Source organism: Urocitellus parryii, chromosome 4 (assembly GCF_045843805.1).
Source record: "Urocitellus parryii isolate mUroPar1 chromosome 4, mUroPar1.hap1, whole genome shotgun sequence".
Taxonomy (NCBI): domain Eukaryota; kingdom Metazoa; phylum Chordata; class Mammalia; order Rodentia; family Sciuridae; genus Urocitellus; species Urocitellus parryii.
In genome coordinates this window covers 16,900,310-16,918,454 of record NC_135534.1, presented here as the reverse complement: position 1 = coordinate 16,918,454, position 18,145 = coordinate 16,900,310, and the positions used below count along the sequence as shown (strand labels likewise).

Here is an 18,145-nt window from a genome sequence, read left to right as displayed (position 1 = left end):
CCCTCTTAGAAACTCCCTAAGTTCTTGTTGAATGACACTCCAACAGTAGATTGGGTATAGCTAAGCTTGGTTCAGTCTCTAGTGCTGAAATAATTACAAATCAGCAATAGCTGACTCACGGAAACCAGGGTTATGTTGTCAATCTGGTTGTGTGAAACAGGAAGGAAATATAGCCTCAACGACAATTGGCACACTGCTTAGAATTTCTAGAAAGACAAGCTAGGTCACCTAATTTCTGCCCTGATATAACATATGTTAACAAGATCAAGAGCATTCTGGAAATAATGACTTCACTTAATGGTCAAAATAAGGTGTGGGGCTGGGGATGTGGCTCAAGCGGTATCGAGCTTGCCTGGTGTGCGTGCGGCCCGGGTTCCATCCTGAGCACCACATACAAAGATGTTGTGTTCACTGAAAACTAAAAAATAAATATTAAAATTCTCTCTGTCACTGTAAAAAAATATAAGGTGTCATAAAATGATCAAATAGTTATCACTATGTTAGAAATCCTATAAATAGCCTTTAGCATTAACACAATGGTCTTCAAGGAAACACAGATCAATAATTATATTTTAACACAGACTTTTAGAAGATAAAATGAAGCAATCAAAAATTTAGCTGAAATCCTTGATCTGAAAACTACATTAAGTAAAATTAGAAGTGTGATAGAAGGTATCAACAATAAGAGAGTGAGCTTGAAGACAGGACTTTTGAGAATACATAATTGAAGGAGAAAAAGGAATGATTAGTAGTGAGGAAAGTTTGGATATCAACATGAAGAATAATGAAACTGGACTCATCTCTCATTAGTAACAAAAATCAACTCAAAATGAATTAAAGATTTAAATGGAAGACCTGAAAACATGAAACCACCAGAAAGAAACATAGGAGAAATGCCTCACAATATTGAAATTGACAAGGACTTTTGGGGAAGACATTTTAAAAAACAAAAAACAAAAGCATCAATTGGCCAACAAGAGAATGCCAAACTAAAATGTTTCTGTTCCATAAAGGAAACAATCATCAGATTGAAGATCCAATGTATAGAATGAAAGAATATATTTGTATCCAATAACGGGCTAATGTCCAGAATATGTAAAGACCTCTAAAAACTCTAAACAACAAATAACCCAATTAAAAATTGGCAATCAATCTGAATAGAGATTCTCAAAAGAAGATTTACAAATGAAGAAAGGATGTATAAAAATTATTAAACATGATAATAATCAGGGAAATTCACATAGAGTCAATGAAAGATATCACCTTACCTCAGTAAGAATGATTATTATTAAAAAATATAACCAGTTCAGGCAAGCATGAGGAAAAAAAGGAAACTTGCATATTATTGGTGGGAGTTTAAATTATTAAATTAAATTAGTGAAATCATTATGAAAAAACTATATAGAAGTTCCTCAAAAAATAAAAGATAGCTCTACCATATGATCCAGCAACCCTACTACCGGTTCCACATCCAAAGAAAAGAAGTCAGTGTGTAGAAGACATACACACTCCCATGTTCACTGTAGCATGGTTCACAAAAGCCATCACATGGAAGCAAACCAAGTGTCCATGAAATGTTGTGTATACATTTTCTCTATTGGAACACTATTATGGAACCCTATTTAACTACAAAAAGGAATGAAATCCTGTCACTATTGACTACATAGATACAATTTCATTATTTTTTTAAATAAACCAGGTACATTATATAAGTTATCTCATTTTTTGATTTATAGTTGGTATATAAAATAGTTGTATTCATAAACTTTGAGAGTGGAATGGTGGCTATCAGGGACAAGCAACAATATGAGTAAAGAGGACAGGAAAGAAATGTTGATCAGTGAGTACTAAATCACATTTATATAGGAATAAAAATTACTATTCTGATATTGCACAGAAGAGTGATTATAGCAGCAATAATTACTGCATATTTAAAAAACTAGAAGGTTTATGAGTGACTCATAATAAAGAAATAGCAGGTTTTTGAGGAAAACACATTTAACATGCTGAAATACTATACAATGCATACATGCATAAAACACTGCATGGTGCCCTCATTAATATCATTGATATAGATAATTTGGGGACTTACATATCAGTTAATATGAAGTTATAATGCAAAGAATACAAACAAAAGGAATGGGCATAAGGAAGACATTTTAGGCAATGAAGCACAATTGAGAGCAAACCAAGTGTCCATGAACTGAGAGATGAATAGAGAAAATGTTGTATATACACATAATGGAACACTATTTAGTTATGAAAAGGATAGCTAACCAAATAGTTATCACTATGATATATATATAGATAGATAGATAGATAGATAGATAGATAGATAGATATAGATAGATATAGATATAGATATTTTCCCACTGGTTTTCAACAGGGTGCCAAGATAAACCATAAGGAAAGGAGAGTTTCTTCAACAAATGTTGAGAAATGGAACATTCATATGCAGAAAAAAAAACATGAAATGAGACACTCCTTATATAACATATAGAAATATCAGCTTAAAATGGGTCAAAGTTGCTGGGCATGGTGGCACATTCTAGAAAACCCAACTCTTTGGAAGGCTGAGGAAGGAGAAATGCAAGTTTGAGGCCAGCATCTTCAACTTAGAGAGACTTAGGGCAACATTAAAAATTGAAAAAAGGTTGGTAATGTTGGTTGGTGGTAAAGCACCACAGAATTCAATCCTCAGTCCTGGTAAAACAAAGAAATAAATATATAAAACAAATAATTAGGGATGGAATAGTAAGTAACTCAGTGGTAAAGTGCTGTGGGATTGAATACCCAGGACTACAGGGGGAAAGTTTTAAAAAAATAAATAAAATAAACATAAAAGAAAAAACAATGCATTCAAGTTTTATACTAAATACCTGAAAGTAAAATTCCAAGAACAAATCATCTGTGAAAATCTTTAGGATTGTGTGTTCAGGACTGTGGGTTGGCAATAATTTCTTGAAATGACACCATAAAAACCAACAGTGACAAAATTTAGACAATTAGGTCTAGATCTGTATCCATTCAAAAACATTTCTGCAAAGAAAATAATGACCATAATGGAAAAGAAAACGATAAAACAGGATAAAATATTTGCAAACTATATTTTTAATATTAAACTCAAAATAAGAAACTTTTAAGGAAGAAAAAATATATCTGATTTATAAGTAGGCAAAGGTCTTGATGATATCTTTCCTCAGTGAAAACAATGGCTTACAAACATTCCATATTGCATGACAGTAATCATGAGGGAAATGCAAATCTGAAACATTTAACAACAGTCAAAGCAGAACACTCACTATTTGCTTAATTAACAGCAGCAGAAACATTTACTTTTTGCTTATGAAATAAATGTTTGTATTGCTATATTAAAGCAGAAGACTACTGGGGCATATTCCCCTCAGGGCACCTCCTGTGGGCTTCATCAAGTTCCATAAGTGGGTATAAGCAATCTAAATTAGCCATATTCACAGTGTACTTGAAACTGTGTTGCTGCTTCTTGGGTAAGAGAATATTTCAGATAATTTGACAGATATTTTGGAGCTAGCACATAAACTTGCAAGTACAAACTATGTTACTTTGTATTAAACATTATAATTGCTAAACTTCAAATACTAAGTACCTGGTTCTTACAATATAAATCACATGTAGTCATCAAAATTCATTTATTACATTAAACCAACTTCCTGGTATGGAGTAAAAAAAAAATAAAGGAAAATACTGAATTTGTGTTTGTATAGGCAAATAAGTGTGCTCCTTAGCAGGTGTATTTTTATTTTTTTCTGACGGATATATTTCAAAGTAAGGACAGTCATAAATTGATCACAAGATTGGAAGAAAATGTTTGATATATTGAACCACTGTGGGCATTATATTTTGTTATAACAGTTAAGAAGCAATGACTTAGTAAAACTTAAATCCTAGATCTAGTGATCTTTCATAGTATGACTTTCTCTTAGCATATCTTTATTTCTAATAGTCTAAGAATGGTCAAATCCATCATGAATCAGGTTCTGCCTTAATTTCCTGAGAATCAGGAGTGCAAATTTGCACAAGGGAGCCACAGTGTTATAGGATTCAGTTGAACATTGGGAAAAAGCATGCACTCCTGAACCGGAGGTGGGATGGCATTTTAACTCTGAAAATTGTCACCTACAAAATTTGCTATTACATGAAATAATGCAATGTTCATGAAAGTCCATGAAGCAAATAGTTATTATGATTTTTGCCCTTTCTTGAAAATATAGTGTGTCCTCATGAAGCCCAATATATGTGGTATTCTCTAACTTGTTCTACAGTACAACTTTCTTTTAACATCTAATTGGAATTCCTGTCCCATAAGGAATTTATCTGAAATATCTTATTTATTCAAAGCAAAAATAAGCCACTGTAATGTAGAAAATAGAACTGTCATAGTTTGCATGTGCATTGTTTTCACACAAATTGTTATTCTTTAAAGAGTAATTCAGAAATATACAATGTATTCATGGAAAAATTCATATATCTAAATGTGTTTAATTGAATTTAATCCTGATAGATTATAAATGAACCTAAGTTAGCACATTCTATAATTCAAGCCATTCAACATAGTTAAATTTAACAAAATTTTGTCCATGAATATTAACCATAATGTTGTAAATAAATATTGAATTTTACATTGCATAATTGAGTCAATTACAGCAAATCATTCTAAACAGTTCATAATTGATATAAAATTCTGATTCTATTCCAAAGCTATTTCCCTGACATAATAACTCATGTTTTCTTAAATAATCTTAGTTGTACATGGATACAATACCTTTATTTCCTTTATTTATGTTTTTATGTGGTGTTGAGGATTGAACCCAGTGTCTCACACCTGCTAGGCGAGCACCCTACCACTGAGACACAACCCCAGACAATAGCTCATGTTTTTAGATGTCAGAAGGAATTTTTCACCCATACCTTGTGTTTTAACATGAATAAATATGAAAAGAGCTAATAGAATTCAGTGGTAAATTACTCAGTTGACCTGATGATTTAAGAAATGACATGGGTATAGTGACTGTGAAAACACCCTTGTGATCCACATGATCCTCCAGGGAATGCTGTGAGTGCTGCATTCAACAACATGACTGTCTTCTGATCTACTGCTTGGAAATCAGGCAGACAAATAAGTGTGCACGTGCACACACACACAAACACACACAATCTATAGGCATGGTTCATGTTTCTTAAATTCACTGTTGTTAATTCTTTTATAGTACCATCAGCTGTCATTTCACCATCAACTTCAAGTGTGTTCCATGAGATTTCAGCATGAAGAATGTCACTGAAGTAACTGTATTTGTGTTGAAGGGCTTCACTGACAATCCTGAACTGCAGATCTTCTTCTTCTTCCTGTTTCTAGCAATTTACCTTTTCACTCTCATGGGAAATTTAGGACTGATTGTACTGGTCATTGGGAGTTCCCAGCTGCACAACCCAATGTACTATTTTCTGAGTGTACTGTCTTCCATAGATGCCTGCTATTCATCTGTTATCACTCCAAATATGTTGGTAGACTTTTTGTCAAGGGAGAAAACCATTTCATTTGGTGCCTGTGCAGCCCAGATGTTTTTTGCTGTAACCTGTGGAACCACAGAGTGCTTTCTCTTGGCTGCCATGGCTTATGATCGCTATGTGGCCATCTACAACCCACTTCTGTATTCAGTGAGCATGTCACCCAGGGTCTATGTGCCACTCATCTTGGCTTCCTGTGTTGGTGGAATTCTGCACGCTATAACACACACCACAGCCACTTTCAGCCTGTCCTTCTGTGGATCCAACATAATCAACCACATCTTCTGTGACATCCCTCCTCTCCTTGCAATTTCCTGTTCTGACACTCGCCCCAATCAACTTCTGCTCTTCTATTTTGCTGGCTCTATTGTGATATGTACTATCCTAACCATCCTGATCTCCTATGGTTTCATTCTGTTGGCTATTCTGAGGATACACTCTGCTGAAGGGAAGCGGAAAGTCTTTTCTACGTGTAGCTCTCACCTAACTGCAGTGTCCATTTCTTATGGCACTGCAGTATTCATGTATGTGAGACCAACATCCAACTATGCTTTGGAGCATGACATGGTGGTGTCTATATTTTACTCCATTGTTATTCCCATGCTGAATCCTCTCATCTACAGTTTGAGAAACAAGGATGTAAAAGAAGCAATGTGGAGTGTTTGGGAAAAAATGTTTATCATTAAAGCATACTTTTCATACTAAAATTATATTGACAAAATGTGTGTGATAGGTGTACAGTGTCAAGGGGATTAAATGAAAGTGTTTATGTGAATGTACTAATGTATTTTCTTGTTTTCAGACATTTTAAAATAAATTTCATGGATAATCTCTAGCAAGTTGTTTTACATGCTGAAAACGTTTAACATCCATTTGATTTTTACGATGTTCATACCAGTATAAGAATATGCATACATAAATGTGAGCATTGATGCTGATACTAAGTGAAATGCTAAAAAATCCACACATGCTGGCATATATTTACATATGATTTGCCTTAAAATGCTGTGTGTGTTTGTTTAACCTCTATCTAGATCATATAATATTGCATTCATAATTCTATGGCATTTTCTGTAGAGTAATTCTAGCTCAAAGAAATCTGCTATATCCTTATGTCCATGCAGCAAACTACTCAGCCTGTGGTTCAGACACCAGAAGTAACTTGATCAGATTCCAGGGTGTCATCACCGGGATAAGTTTTGAGGGTGAATTTCTTTCTCTTTTATCATACCTTCCACAACACTGATCTAAGATTATTCTCTAACTCCTCACAGACTGCAGTAACTATACATCAGCATTTTAAAAAATTATATTAAAATATACGAATCACTAAAGTAAAACAATTCAGAGAGTTGTGTGCTACTGGCTGGCCAATTTTGCTTTATCCAGGTCTAAGCCCATATTAACCATTGTGAGACTACCCTCGGGTCTGACCACTGCTCACTTTTGACTATTTTTTTTTTCTCTTGACCACTAATACTCTGTGAGGCTGTTGCAACGCTACTGTTTCTTACTATCATTTTTCCTGGAAGAAAATAACAGAAAAGGATCTCTGGTACACTCATATTTAATCCTGATTCCAATACATCTAATTTTCCTTGAAAATACATGCCTCAAATTTCAGTTTATATGATATTGTTTTTTTTCTTTATCTTCATTACTTTTAATTAGTTTATGAATTAATTTCTCCTTCAATACTACATTTATTCATTAATGATAGCAGAAAAAAATCTTCATTATATCCAATACAATGGATATTTTGTTAATTTGGAACTACTAAATGTCAATGGTAAAACTACAGAGTATCTCATATAGAATATATTCCTACATAATGCATGTAAATTTGTTTTCCTCTCTTGGAGGGTTTACCACGGAGTCATTGTACCATGCAACTCATTCCTTCAAATGTCAAACCCAAATAATGGACATTGATATCTGTTATCTGCACATATCTAAATAATGTAAATTTCTATTGAACCTACATATACATGTCTTAAAATTATGGAAGAGTTCATTAAATACAACTCAAAATTCAAAGGATGAATTTTTTGCTTTAAAAATTTCATTTGAGTTACAATAATCAATCACAAATGTACTAAAAGAATAAACTGCAATTTGAGAAAATAGATACATGTGTTGATTTAATATATAATTGACTAATGAAATAATGAACAAATATCCATATAAACAAATCACAAAAGAAGAAACTTTATGTGCACAGTGTATGTATTTTAATAATTATTTGGAAACTGTTAATATAAAATGAAATTAGATAATCTTACATGTGCTTAAAGAGAGAGTGGGATTGATAAAGTATAAAATAAATGTATAAGTAAATAATTATATAAATACATAAGCGAAGTCATAGTTAATTATAAATTGTTTCTGACAATTAGTGGATAACCTCCAGGCATTTCATTAAGCTCTCAAATGTTTTAAATATAATCAGCAAATTACTTGAAATCTCCTCAGGGAATCTTAGAAATTAAAAAAAATAAAAATTTTTAAAAAAGTATAAATTGCTTTCAAAACCGCATGTTCAGAAACACGCTGAAAAATCAAGAGAGAGGTTTGATTACAGGTAATATCACAGAAGGTTTAGGTGGCACTATGTCTTACCAGAACCTACAGGAATTGTCATATTTTGCTATGGATTTTCCATGTAATACAAGTGGTCATTCATGATTGTATGCTTTCAACAACTACTTAACAGCTGCAGAAATAGGACCTACTATTTTTTTTTCTTTATATTCATTTCTAAATATTTTGCCTATGCTGTTATAAGCAGTTCTGAAACACATGTGTGTGTTTTCTCAAAAAAATAATTTAAAATATATATAACCTTATATCTAATGGAGATCAAAACTTAGAGGGGATACGAATTAAAAAATGGGATATAACCTCTTTATCTGCAAAAATTGAAAATCAGTGGTGTCTTTGCATATACTAACTCTAGATTCTTTTGATGACACCATGGAAAGTCGTTGAATATTCAGTGATTGTGCAGATAAATGTATAGATGTGATCCATCCCAGATGTCCTGATGAGGAAATGAAGTTCCCATGTCACTTTGAGGTATGTGTGCAAAGCATTATTTGATTGTCCTGATACTGTATGTATCTGCTGTTAACATGATGACAAAATGTTATTCATTTTACAGTGAAATCTGACTAAATTTTTCTCAAAACTATAGTGTCAAAAATGAAAATTCAAGTATACAGCAAAGATAGAAAACTAGAATGAAGCGATTTGTTACATTTTAAAAATTCCCAAGCTATTCAGAGGAAATATTTTTATCTTTCCACAATTATAAAATTTGATAATTGCCATACCTAAGTACTTTATTTTTAAATTTTCCACTGAAAAATTAATCCTCCTTTATTCTTCCCCAAGCCCCTGAAAGGACATGTGGGTTTGTATATGTGAATGAATAGTTTTATATAAATTATTTGCCAAAAACTACTTTGGTATACACTAAGTTCAAGTATAACTGAGACTGTATGTACATACATATATTTTGCTTTATTTCTTGGCATAAAATATTTGCAGTGTGATCCATTATAATTTTCTTATTTATATATCTGTGTAGTATCTATCAAATGTTTAATGATATTCTGTTCTAATACCTATACGCATAAGGATTCAAAGAACAGCATTTGAATTAGAGAGTTCTTTGCATATTTATAATTAAAAATTCTTATTATTACTGTAAATGATTACTAAATGTTTCTATTTGATTAAAATTGCATAGTGGCAAATGAAAAACTGAAGTGCAATAATTTGATTTATCTGTTACTCAAAGTTACTATTGTGTTTAAACTTTTATAATGTTTGCCCATTCTATCTATCTGCCTCTCTATTTATTATCTCTAATTATTCTCTGTCTCTATCTCTGTCCCTCTCTCTCTGCCTCTTCCTCTCTCTGGAAACTTTACATTTGGAGCTGTTGATACTTGGGACTGGATATTGAATATATCAGGATATTTAGAAACTAAACTAGCATCCAATTAGATGCAAATAGCAGGTTAACCCTCAACTTGTGCAAATTATCTCCTGCATAAACAAAATACCTGTGAGTAAAGAAAACTAAATAGCACCACAAATCTACCTCTGTTTCTTACACTATTTATACATATTTTTCTTTTTTAAGGGAGTTTATTTCAAAAATTTTAAGTGGAAAAATTTCCATGTATCTTATTTACACCAAACTTGCTTAATAATGTGATACTATTTGAAAGTCCCCATGTGATAATATTTGAAATCTATTGATATCTCTATCCAGAACAGGTTTTATAATAAACTTGAATGGAGAAACAAAACCTCTCAGTGGTGCATGAGTTCATTCTGATGGGCATCACATCACGCCCTGAGCTGCAGGCTCCATTATTTGGGCTGTTCCTCATCATCTACCTGATCTCAGTGTTGGGCAACTTGGGCATGACCATCCTCACCAAAGTGGACCAAAATCTGCAAACACCCATGTACTTTTTTCTCAGGCACCTGGCTATTATAGATCTTGGTTATTCTACAGCTGTGGGCCCCAAAATGTTGGCAAATTTTGTTGTGGATCAAAATACCATCTCTTATTATTTTTGTGCTACCCAGCTAGCTTTCTTTCTTGTGTTCATTGCTTGTGAGCTATTTATTCTGTCTGCGATGTCCTATGATCGCTATGTGGCCATCTGTAACCCTCTCCTCTACACTGTCATCATGTCACAGAGGGTATGTTGGGTTCTGGTAGCAATCCCATATATCTACTGCACATTTGTGTCACTTCTAATCACCATAAAAATCTTTACTTTACCCTTCTGTGGCTACAATGTCATCAGTCATTTCTACTGTGACAGTATCCCCTTGTTATCTTTGCTCTGTTCCTATACACATGAAATTGAAGTGATGAATCTGATTTTAGCAGCTTTTAATTTGATTTCCTCTCTTCTGATTGTCCTTGTGTCCTACCTGCTCATCCTTCTAGCTGTTCTCAAGATGAAGTCTGCTGAGGGTAGGCGCAAGGCTTTTTCTACCTGCGGATCCCACCTGACAGTGGTCATAGTGTTCTATGGGACTTTGATATTTATGTATGTGCAGCCCAAGTCCAGTCATTCCTTAGACACTGATAAAGTGGCTTCCATATTTTACACTTTGGTCATCCCTATGCTGAATCCCTTGATATACAGTTTGAGAAATAAAGATGTAAAGTATGCCCTACAGAGAACATGGAAAAAATTACATAATATTTTTATTAAAGTTTGTATCATGTGACCCATACAAATAAGATTTTCATGTTAACATGTTTTGTTTCCTCTAGAATTAGTAGCGAGTCCAGATGGGCTCAACGTGTTTCAAAAGATTGACTGTCTTAGTAATAGTTAAACATCAGAATGCTGTAAAATTTAGTGAAATAAAATATTAAAAAAGGTTTTGTCTTTGGGAAGAAAAGCTGAACATTGAATATGATACTTGAACAAATGTTATAGTACCATAGTATGGTCTTAAAAGTTTGAAGATGAAAAAGGCAATTACAGAGATGCATGCAGAATGGGAGTGAGGAAGAAGTGTAGGCACTGATGAGGAGTTCATGGTTTGAGCATCCTTCTCAACTATTATAGTAAACTTTTTGCAGTGTCTCCATTTGTATTTAGCATTTCTTTATTTGTTGTGTAAGCACATTCACTGTGTTTCCTGCTTTATGCATTTCTCTGGATTATGTTAAAAACAGGGTTGATTTCAGAATTGGGTGGTTCAGTATAACATGATTACTTGGTGGAATCAGCCATATGAATATGGCCGAATGTCTGTAATTCACAGGGGCATCTTAGGGTCTTTCTCTTTTCTCACAAGTTTCTTTAATTTCATCTAAATCCAATACAGCCTTTTTAAGGCTACTATTTGGATATCAACAGCTCACATTTGTATCATTTGTAATCACCATAAAAATTTTTACAGCTCATGACTTCAGTGCAGCGTCTAATTTTGTCAGTTTCAGTGCACCTCTATATGTGAGTGAATACACACTTTAAGAGAGATTTCTTGAGTTCTGACAAAGAAGTTTCCAGAATGTTGCCCTTTTATTTTCCTTATTGAGTTGATATTGATTTGTTATACCATATAATTTTTAATGCATAGTTACTCTTCTTCACTTCTGTAAAAAAAGATTAATTCTTGCTGAAAAGTCACACTTTATTTGTATTTCTTCTTTCATCATGTGTTTAGTCTAATGATGAAGCAGGTCTGTTGCTCTATGTTAAGATTGATGTTCCTCACATTTCATCCATATGTCAGTTATAATCCATTCCTTGAGTTGATCTGATTTTCTGCCTGGGAAGAATAAAACAGATAATCCTACAATTTTCACCATTCTTTCTTTTTTAATTTTTTTTTAAATCTGTTATAATTAGGTACACATGACAGTAGAATGCATTTTGACACTCTTCTGATAGTAAATGATATAGAATGACACAGGTCGTGTAGTCATATATATACATTGGGTAATTATATCTAATTTGTTCTAATATCCTTTCTACCCCATATCCCCTCTCCTCCCTTCACTACCCTCTGACTAATCCAAATACTTCTATTTTTTCCTAGTCCCCCAACCCCAGTTATTTCTAATGAGAGTGTAGTATGCTCTGTATTGACAGTAGTACTTGTCATTTTCAGGACATAGTTCATTGTAAACCTCTCTAAAATCTGTCTCTCTTTTTGTTATTTTCATTGATTTCTTTTCATAGCATTTTATTCAGGCTGTGTTGGGACTGATCTGTTTCCTTGGTAGCCCATCATGTACTAAAATTATCTTTTAACCAGGTATGAACAAAAATTGTTCATTACAACAATAAAAGTTTATGTATATTGTCAAATGGGACTAATTATTACTAAAGAATTATATGATTGATTTTGTCAAAATCACATTTTATGACTTTTGACTATCTTTATATGTATACATTCATATGAAAATGTAATTTTCTAAACAGTGTATGTTTGACAGGGACAAAATAAAATATTAATTTTTGCTGGCCAAAAGATTAAGAAAATGTTTCAATTGTATTTTTAAATTATTTTCTGTTTCCTCAAATTTATGTTTACTGCATTTTAAATTATTTCATGTTTCCAAAATGACTTCAGTGAATAAAAATAAATAAGAAAAAGATAAATATCTCTAATATCTGTGTTAAATAAACACTGCAAATTAGTTTAAAACAATATTTGACTTTTATTATAAATCTGTATGTGACTTTTTTTTTGACTACTGATGGTAAAACCCAGGTAGGTTCTCATGAATGTTAGGCAAGCACTCTACTACTGAGTTAAATATTCAGACGTTGGTGTGATTTTTTATAAACCCTCAAATGATAAATCAAAAGCAGAACAAAATGTATTGAGATATAAATTTTGATAAAATATTTAATTCATTATCAAAGTTTTTGCTTTTCATTGTTAAATAGATTTATAAGATATATCAGACAGTTACATAATTTTTCCATAAAATATAGTTTTAAAAACCAGGAACTGGAATCTAGTAAAACCCTTACAAAGGTAGTTTGTGTCAACAATGTTCAATAGTTTGTACAATATTGATTCAGGAAGCTCAATATAGTTTAGAATAAGAAATATACACAAATTGTTGGTATACTCAGAATTTATCTATAAAAGCAATCTGTACTTGAAGTTAGTGTAATAAAAAAGCAATATGTTATATTTTTCATTTATATGGATACCAAAATATAAATGAAAAAAAATTTATTGATGAAGACTCTCAAAATGGAAATTTAGTAGGTCATGGTGGTGCATACCTCTAATCCTAGAAGCTTGGGAGGCTGAGGCAGGAGGATAGCAAGTTCAAAGTCAAAGTCAGTGAAAGCGAGGTGCTAAGCAACTCAGCAATACCCTGTCAGTAAATAAAATACAAAATAAGGCTGGGGGTGTGGCTCATTTGTCAAGTGCCCCTAAATTCAACCCCTGGTACTCCCCTCCTCTGCAAAAAATGGAAGTTTATAGTAAAAGTAACTCTCTACCACCATCTTCAGATCATGTCCAGTAGGCCTGAATGGTGAATTCTACTAAGTGCTAAGGGTGAAAGGAGTAATTGTTTCTACAAATTCTTCCAGAAACCTGAAGAGATGAATTTTCAAATATTTGGAGGCATTTTCCTTGGCTACCAAAGGTGGATGAAAATATTATGTGTGTGAAAATTCTAAATAAAATATAGCTGACAAATCTAGTGATGTGTAAAAAGAGTGACAATATTTAAGCAAATGATTTATAATTTTTAATGTTCAAATATTGTAATGTCATCAACTGTATTAAGAAACTAAAGAAGAAAGCATGTCTGTCACATTTCTATAGAAGTGAAAAAGGTTTTCATAATTTCTAGTATGCATAAACTTTGACTAAACTAATTTTGAAATAAAACTTTCTAAGACTTTTAATATTCACCCTTCTTTTCTTCATTTTTATTTGTAATTTTTTGCAAGATCTATTTTCTTTGTCAAGGGGTAACATTATTCTATAATTTCAGTAGGATACTTTCTTTAGGAAACTAAATTTTATGTAGGATATCCATAGAATGTTATTATGTCCAAATAATATAACAAAAATACATAATTTCTTCTATTATGATAGATTCTTATCACAATATCTCTGCTTTTGTTTGGTATGGTCTATTCACAACTACTCACATGGTTCCCTCTTTAAATGTCAAAATTAAATCATGGTTAGTGATACACCTTCTCCATGCTTATCCAAGACATGCAAAAACGAACATTCAGATTGTTTTCTCTCTCTCTCTCTCTCTCTCTCTCTCTCTCTCTCTCTCTCTCTCTCTCTTTCTCTGTCTCTCTCTCTCTCCTTCACTTCTTTTTCTCTCTTTCACTGTGTGTGTGTGCGCGCGCATGTTTTATGATTCAGACTATGGAAAACATCCTGAAACACAAAGGAAAATCACAAAGATTGATACATTTTACAATTTAAAATTTCCATAGTCTCACAAAAATAATTATAAATATAACAAAATAGGAAGCTATGGACTAGAGAAAATATGTATAATTGCTCATTTGTAGAATTAATAAACATATGCCTAAGATCCATAGATAAAAATGTATATGTACATAAAAATCACAAAATGAGAAATATCTTATGGCTTATGCATATAGTTTGATAATAATTTGAAAATACAAGTCATATAAAATATTTTTACAAACTCAAAAAATTGACAAAACTGCAGTTTAGGAATACCAAACTGGATTAATGGAAATATTTCCACTCTCCTAATAGAGTGTAATATTGTTAGACATTTTGGAATACAATTTTCATATGCTTAATATGTTTCTAGATTCAGCAAAATCAGGAAAAATGAATATCTAAACAGAATAACATGGGCAAGTTCAAAACTACATAGTTAAGAAATAAATTTTTAGTATTAGAAATTACAAATTTAAAAGAAAATTAACTTAAAAATTAACTTGTTTATTTTTATTTTATATTTTGCTGGAGATTGAACAGAGGGGTACTCTACTTGCTATTTTTTTTTATTTTGAGATAGGAAGTCCCACTAAGTTCCTGAGATTTTCATTAAGATTTTTGCTGAGATTGCCCTAGAATGTGTGATCCTCCTGCCTAACTCTCCAGAGTTGCTGGGATTATTGGTGTGCACCACTATGGCTGGCCATACTATGTATTTTTAATGAGTATGTAAATGTAGAGTTAGTCAATGACAACTTCCACATGAATGACACATAGTAGATGGAGCTTACCTCTGGTAATGCTAATAATTTGTAAGGATCAGAATTAGTAACAAAAGGAAGAGGAAATAGTGTGTTAAGTTTCAACTTCATAAAAGTTTATATTAGTGATTAAAGTAAATCAAGCACTAATGTGAATATGCACTCAATTTTATTTCTATGTAAAAGTTATTGTGTAAAACAAGTATGTTTAATTTAGGAAAACATTTAGCTATGATATTAACATATCCTAGAGCATTTAAGATTAGTAGAATCTTAAGTTTATTAAATCATTTAAAAATTTGAGTTAAAAATGCAAGCTAATGTTTCTATATAAAATGCAATAATTCCACAAACCAAAAGACATCATAAACTAATTGAAAATTTAGTTTATTACAGAGAATAACAAAATTTATTTTAGACATGTATGCAAGTGTTACAGTTCAATCATGATCGTCATTTTAAAAGCAAATAACAAATTGTTCAGTAATCTGGAATTACTGAACTTTTCTAACTTCATTTTTCCAAAAATCATTGAGATGATATTCACATAATATATTGCTAACTATCCTAATGAAAACAATTTATTAACAATTATTATATCCATACTTTTTTGAGTCAACACTTTGTTACAGTTTTACAAGATTATCATCACTCCCAGATATCCACTAACTAATGTTTCCTGGTATTTTCCTCCCTTCCATGCCCTGGATACTATAAAATTTGTTCCATCAGTGTGGATTTATGTCCTTTAAGTATTTCATAAAACTGAATTATACTAAACTTGTGCTTATTTTACACGGTATCTTTCACTTTGGATCATAGTTTAAACATTCATACTTACTTCATTACTTTTCTAAAATTTTTATTTTATTGTAGTGACAAAATTATCACACAATATATATATATATATATATATATTATATCCTTTAAAACTTTTAAGTGTACAATACACTAATAATTTTATTCAAAAGACTGTACACTAGATCTGCAAAACTTATTAATCTTCCACAATAAAACTTTGTATATAGCTGGGCAGGGTAGCGTAGAACTGTAATCCCAGCAGTTTAAAAGACTGAAGCAGGAGGATCCTGAGTTCAAAGCCAGCCTCAGCAAAAGTGAGGCACTAAGCAACTCAGTGAGACCCTGTCTCTAACTAAAATACAAAATGGGGTTGGGGATGTGGCTCAGTGGCTGAGTGCCTCTGAATTTAATCCCCATTACTCCCCTCCAACAAAACAACTTTCTACTTTTTGATATGTATCTCCTTTCCCCAGTCCCTAGACAGCACTGTTTTAGTTGCTAATTCTGTGAGATTGACTATTTCAGATATTCATAAAAGTTGAATGGTGTGATTTTGTCCTTCTGTGACTAGCTTATTACATTAAGCTCATGTCCTCACGGTTCCTCCACATTGTTAAATATTGCAAGATATCTTAATATTTTAAGGTTAAGTAATATTCCATTTCTGAATATGCCACATTTTCTGCATCCAATCCTGCATCTGTGGAATTTAGGTTTTATCTACATCTTGGATGTTATGAACAGTGAGGCAGTGCACATAAGTGTGCATGATTCTCTGGGATTCTGAGTTTAATTCTTTTGGATTAAATCTCAGAAGTGGGATTGCTGGCCTCATTGGCCTCTATAAATTATGTGTATGATATAATATATATATACTTATAAATACACAATATTATAAGCATACATTTATATATAAAATATGTATTATTTATAAATATATATATTAAATAAGATATATATTATTTAAAAGAAATACCAAGATGGAGACAGACCATAGTAAACAGTCTAGACAATGACATGAAAATGAATACTGTTAATCAAAGCTAAAGACAACACAAATTTACAATTTGATTGTACTATGTGGAATAAAATACACATATTTGAGCAGAATTTTAGAATAGATATTTTATTCATGTCTTTACTCCTTCATTATGTATGACATCAGTTAGTCAACACAAATATTTTGAACATCTCTTTCCTGGGTATTATTTTAGAGACTGATAATAGAAAGGTGAACTGGCATGACTTTTTCACTTATTTTGCTGATAGAATAAAAAATTTCATACAATAAGTAACATAAAAATGTTGCAAAGGATTTAAATTACAGCTTTTATCATGCTTTGAGGGGAGATTTGTGATTTGGATGAGAAAATATTTTTCCATCAAAATTATTTCATTAAAAACTAGAAATTAGACCAGTTATATGAAGGGTATCTTAAAAAATTAATACAAGTGGCACTGGATCTATTTAAAATAATTAACATTTGAATTTATGTTGTATATCTGGCTTTTAAGATTTATCTTCACAGGAGAGTTGCTCTTGAAATCAAAATGGTGGATTATATTCAGTTCTAATTCTTATATTCACATATGATCATTAGTACCACAGTCTTGTGCTTTCTAACTGTTGAATTTCTTTCATCCCAGGACCATCCACAGGACCTCCCAGCTAACCCAGGGTAAAAGAGTACAGTTCAAGAAAAGGAGACAAAAACCCATGTAATTACTCTGCCTTGTGTTACTCAGTTAAGTTGACAAGGGGAAACCATGATCTTTACCTTTCACTTCTGCCTGATTAATGAGCATTCTGTGTGTGGGTTTTTTTTCCCTCTGGAATCAAGCCTTTATTTGACAAACTTGTTTCTTATGCTCAGAGACTTGAGACCCAGGAGCAAACATAGTTCAGGGTGAAGGTCTTCAGGGACACCAGACACTTATAAAATCTTCAGCATGCTCCAAAGCAACCTTGGTGGGGGGCTTCTGCAGATCTCTCCACACAGGTAGGTTCCATCAAATATTTTACTTAACAATTAGTTCAACTACTTTGAAATGTCTACATTCAAAGACTCAAGACTGAA

The 18,145-nt window shown here is 32.2% G+C and overlaps 2 protein-coding genes across 2 annotated transcripts; both read left to right on the top strand.

Annotated features, from left to right (window-relative positions):
• The first annotated feature begins 5,256 nt into the window (after window positions 1–5,256).
• LOC113177078 (olfactory receptor 5T7-like) lies at window positions 5,257–6,249 on the top strand. The gene has a single exon (XM_026381605.2). The coding sequence runs from the start codon at window positions 5,302–5,304 to the stop codon at window positions 6,247–6,249; it is 948 nt and encodes a 315-aa protein (XP_026237390.2). The 5' UTR covers window positions 5,257–5,301.
• Window positions 6,250–9,849: 3,600 nt separating this feature from the next.
• On the top strand, window positions 9,850–10,806 carry LOC113177077 (olfactory receptor 8K3-like). The gene has a single exon (XM_026381604.2). The coding sequence runs from the start codon at window positions 9,850–9,852 to the stop codon at window positions 10,804–10,806; it is 957 nt and encodes a 318-aa protein (XP_026237389.2).
• Window positions 10,807–18,145: the final 7,339 nt, after the last annotated feature.